This window comes from Saccostrea cucullata, unplaced genomic scaffold, assembly GCF_032062105.1.
Source record: "Saccostrea cucullata isolate Sc308-1 unplaced genomic scaffold, CSIRO_AGI_Scuc_v1 ctg5331, whole genome shotgun sequence".
Lineage (NCBI taxonomy): Eukaryota > Metazoa > Mollusca > Bivalvia > Ostreida > Ostreidae > Saccostrea > Saccostrea cuccullata.
The window spans coordinates 22695-27832 of NW_026930221.1; the positions used below are offsets into that span (position 1 = coordinate 22695).

A 5138-nucleotide genomic window follows, 5' to 3' on the forward strand; every position below is an offset into this window, starting at 1 on the left:
GAACTTAATCTTGAAAAAAGTTTGCTTTGTGCATTGAAAAATATTCCGCTTGATTTCTTTTTAGTTTGATAAAATGTACGATTCGCATTCTATTAATGCTTCTTTCAAACCCAATATGCATTTAACATGCATAACCAAACAGTAATACATGAGAGTCCATGAATACATAAAAAATACGGAAAAAAATTGAAACTGTAAATATTTATATTGAATGTATTACTTTTACAAGTACAAATGTTAAAAAAAAATACATAAATACTTTATTATGACATGAGTTTTGGAATTTATTTTCAATACAGTAAAACATGGTAATAGCGAACAATCTGATGAAATGACGCTCACAAAAAACTGATTATTTCCCGAGATCTCAAAATACATAATCTCAGATAAGTGCATGCATAAAAACACAAGGAATATATTTAAATAAATGTTATTGTGGCGAAAACTGGGCACAAGTAGTACTGTATTCAGAAAACATACTATCGAAAGTTTTTTTATGTCTTTGGCAAAACAAGAAAGCAAAGTTTACTTATAATAATTAAACATTCAAACATAATTCAGAGGTCAAAGTTCACAACACACTATCTCAAAAGGTAAAAGCCTCGATCCGAGGGGATGCAGAGGTCAAGCAATAATGCATATATATCTAAATCTAAAGGATACTTTCAAATATTCAGGAGTTACATTACTGCAGATAAGGATATTTACTTAGTGCCTGACAGTTCAAATAAATAATACCAAAATAACAAGATGACAAATTATAACCCACCTAAGTTATTCCTGAAAGATTGAAAAAGGCAGTTGCAACCAAAGCGCCCTCAGGTGTTTATGTTAATATGGGGAATAATCAACTAAAAAATTGACAAGAACAATGTTCGAAAGAATGAGTACTTAGATTTAGGAGAGACATTAAAAACAGCAGCAAAGTTAGAGTGAATTAGCTGGGGCTATTATTGATTTAACGGATATAACGAATTACGCTTATTACAAGGCCAAATTGTCCGCCTCTTTCTTATAAGCGTGTTCTACTGATTGACATTTGATATGTTTAGAACTGTATATCATACATACAGATTTTTCCTTTACCGGCTACAAGAACTTTGTCTTTCAAAATTGCAATGGATCGCGGCGAACTTTGATCTTTGCCTAGTTTTAACTGGGTTATCAAATCTCCTTTTGTATTAAACAAGAATAAACAGTTGTTATGATAGTCGGTGATATAGACATTTGTTTTACTGTCAAATGCAATTGACCCAGGGTAAGTATCGATCTTTCTGATGATTTTGAAGCCTTCATCCAGAAAATACACACAATCGTCTCCCCAATCAGAAATGACAAATATATTATTTGGTAGAGCACATGCATATTTTGGTGAGCATAAGGACGTTTTGTTGCCCTTATTATCCAATAAATCTTTCTCCGTGACAGTTTTCTCAGTTTTAATGAAGATTTTATTTTTTGACATCCATGCTAGTGTGTTTTTGTCAGGGTCATGAGGAATAACAGTCATTACGTCTTTAATCTTATTTTGTTCCTTCAAATCGAGATCAAAAAATATCAAATCTGAGTCTGTGGTTCTGCATGCCAGCAAACATTTGGAAGTAACAATTCCTAAAGCATTTTTTACCTTCACAGAATTTATCTCTCCAGATGATAACGTAAGCATTTTTATTTTGCAATTTTCTTTATCTATTGCGATTAATCGATCATTACTTATCCAAGCAACACTAGAATATATTGGGTTACGTTTTTCATCTTCTTCGCTAATGACAAATACTTTTATTAAACTTAGGCTAAGTTTTCCTTGCATTGTATCCATATTTTCAGCTAAACGTCTTGCCTTTGGCATAGTTGCAAAATATTTCTCTGCAGCGCTCATCTTTGCAATGTTTGTTTCCGATAAAGTAGTATTCTCCTTTGGGTCCATTGGCTTTTCTTCTTTCGGCTGAGTTAAACTTGTCTTTGGTTTTCTTTCCGATTCTATAGCGTTTTCGGAGGTAGATAATATCCAATGTGGTTCTTCCCATTTGATTTGAAAGTTCGGGATATCAACAGAAGGAACTTGACATTCCTGTATCACTTCAGAATTGTTTAATGTTGTAAGTCTTTCAATTATATCGTCAAGAACAGACAAAACTTCCACATCATCCCCCCGATTTATGATCGCAACTGAAAGGTTTATTGATTCTTCAATGTTGCTTGTAACCTCATCAGATTTATCACGCACCAACTGCAGACGTCCTTTCGCTAATTTCATTCGTTCGGTTAGCTCTTTCAGAACATTTTTATGAGACATATCAATACATTTCATTGCTTCTTTGTACACCTTTTCAATTTCTGCTTTAATTATTGACTCTCTACTTACGATATCCTCCATTTTTCTACCGATTTCTGCATCGTTCTTCTTTAAAATCTCTACTTTTTCTCTTAATGGTGAAATAACCTTTGTAATTTGTTCCTCTTTTTCCTTTCGAGCATCAGAAATCAGTTTGAAATCGTGATTTCTGTGATTAAAGATAATGCAATCTCGGCAAACTGATAAATTGCATTGAATACAGAAGTAACGAAGCTTTTCATCGCTGTGCTGTAGGCATGGTGTTTTTTGAGCAGATCTTAATTCCTTATTATATTTTCCTGCTTTAATATCCTGAAGAGATACAACTTTGTGATCCTTCGTTTGTCTAGTGAAGGTATGTCTTGATTTCGAACATTTCTTGCAGAGGTAGTCTAGACAAGTAATACACTGGGAGACAGCAAGTTCATTTTCGTTCAATAGTTTACAAAACGAACAGAAAATTTCCGTGGAATCCATTTTTGTTATTTCATCTATCATATTCTGTAAGAAAAAGTTTGTTTTTAATCCTGCTTCGTTAGTTGAGAAGGGCTCTCTGCATAACGGGCAGTTGAATTGTCTATTTAAACTTTCAGTTTGCGTGAAATTTAGTATGCACCCCTTGCAGAAAGAATGAAGACATGGCAGGATCTGTGGCTCTTTGTAAATTTCAAAACAGATTGAACATCTAAGAAAGTCATCAGTAAATGATGTTGAAATGGAAGCCATAGTTGTCTAAAGGAAAAAAAATACATGATGTATTTTTTAATCAATTCAAGTTTGCGTCTTTGTATTTGCATAGTAAAACGTCGGATATATTCCATATAGGATCTATGACCTAAATATGTATAAGTACAACATGCCCATGTAGTACTAGTAAACAATAATTTTGACAAACCTGATTCAAATGCGATTTCCATATGTACTTCCTTTGTGACAAGAGAAAATTCCTATTTCATCACCGACATCTAGGATCGATAACATATGCTGTCGGTCGTCTGAATGACTTACTTGATTAAAAGGCCCGGTTTTTACCTGAGCAGACAACACATATGCAGATTTAGTTTAAACAAACAGCCGTCTAGAACAGATAAAGTTATGAATCTATTTTCGTAAAATAAACAGCAAAAAAGAATTATGTTATCCTTGTGATATGGCTGGTCTACCGCATAAGTAGTAGTTAAAAACATAACAAAGACAGAGTGGAAATTGTCATTTAATAAATGACAATAAGCATACATAAGACAAAAAACGTTATGGGGAGATCACCGTGACATTCCCTTAGTACAAAGAGCAAATAAATTGGAAACGGCATCTCCTTTGTTACAAACAACAATCAGTTGGCAAAAATATTTGACAAATAAAAAATGAATAAACCACAAAGTTGTTCTTATCTTCTTCAAAAAAGCGTATGCCCCTGCACTATCAACATTTCCTACATTCAGCTTGATAATTATATGTTTATACTAGTCACGTGAAAAACAGCTGCATGCGATATAACTTGTACTGTGAACGATTCAGTCCTATCTATTTTAGATAGCTATATTACATTTTCTACAAGAATTCAGTTACTTTGTTACAATTCTTAAAATAAGTAATACATATTAAAACAGTGCTTAAAGATCCCATTTTCCAAATTGGTCCGTAACATATCTGAGAGTTGGATATATGAATAGGCAAAATCCCGTTGCAAATATGGATTTATGAATGGGTAAATATTTCGTAAGGGCTATGGATGGGAATTGTTTAAGTAAGATAAATAAGTTGATAGTGTTGAATAGTTTAGGGAAAACATCCCCTACTCATGTCACCGGCCCTCGAAGAGAATGTTTACTCTAAACTATTCAACACCATCTTGTTATTTATCCCTTACTAAACAATGGTTATCTTTATCCTTATGTCAATAGGATATATCCTGCTGAGGTTGAGATAGAAAAATACCACATGTTTGTTTCATATTTGGATATTTTACTTGAAAATTACGTTGATAATAATTTTATACCCAAGCTCTTTATGATAAACGTGATTACGTTTACTCTACAATCTTCCATTACTTATACAGCAATATACCTTTATCAACTGCATACAGATTTAAAATCTCCAAGTTGATTCTATACATAAGAGCATGCTCTACCTCTGAACAATTTCTAAAACGAGTTAAATTATTGACAAACAGATGGATGAAACAAGAATATCAGGAGTCTCGTTTAAAGTCATCATTTTGTAAGTTCCTTGGTCGATACAATGACCTTGTCATACAATTCATCATTCAGTCAAATGCTGACTGACATTTATTCTTACCAATTGTTAGTCCATTATTTACACATGGCATTGACAACGGATTTTTTCGCTATTTCCCAATTATGACAAGGAGCACACGATGAGTGTAACCGATCGACTGGGGATGCCCACTCCTCCATGGCATGTTATCCCACCTCCGATGTCTTGGAGGTCCGTATTTGCTCTGCTATTTTGTATTGGTTTATGAACTTTTGATCTTGAATACTCTTTGTATTCACCATATGTTTCATTTCACACCTCCGTTGGGTAATTAAATTTCCACCAAATAGGCAGGTGATATTTTAATTGACGGACAGTTGGATTTACTTTAATTTATCGTTAGGAATAAAAGTGATTAAAGTTAAAAATTCGTAAGTTTTTAAGTTGGTAGTTTTGGTAAAATCTTGTGATTGTAAATTTTCAAGAAGTTCTTTGGAATTTTTTAGCATGCATATCTGATTTACAACCCTTCTGGAAGATATTGTTGTACAGTACTCTTGAAGTTTCTCCATAACTACTGTTAATA

At 33.1% G+C, this 5138-nt stretch overlaps 1 protein-coding gene across 1 annotated transcript; it reads right to left on the reverse strand.

Moving 5' to 3' along the window:
- Positions 1-360: 360 nt before the first annotated feature.
- LOC134283300 (E3 ubiquitin-protein ligase TRIM56-like) lies at positions 361-3344 on the reverse strand. Its single transcript, XM_062765761.1, has 2 exons — positions 3231-3344; positions 361-3067 (listed from the first exon to the last, which is right to left on the reverse strand). Exon 2 carries the CDS (start codon positions 3059-3061, stop codon positions 1049-1051), a length of 2013 nt encoding a protein of 670 aa, XP_062621745.1. The 5' UTR covers positions 3062-3067; positions 3231-3344; the 3' UTR covers positions 361-1048.
- Between the last annotated feature and the right edge of the window lie 1794 nt (positions 3345-5138).

Coding starts and splice junctions, on each gene's coding strand:
- LOC134283300 (XM_062765761.1), bottom strand. CDS start 3,061: ATGGCTTCCATTTCAACATCATTTACTGATGACTTTCTTAGATGTTCA.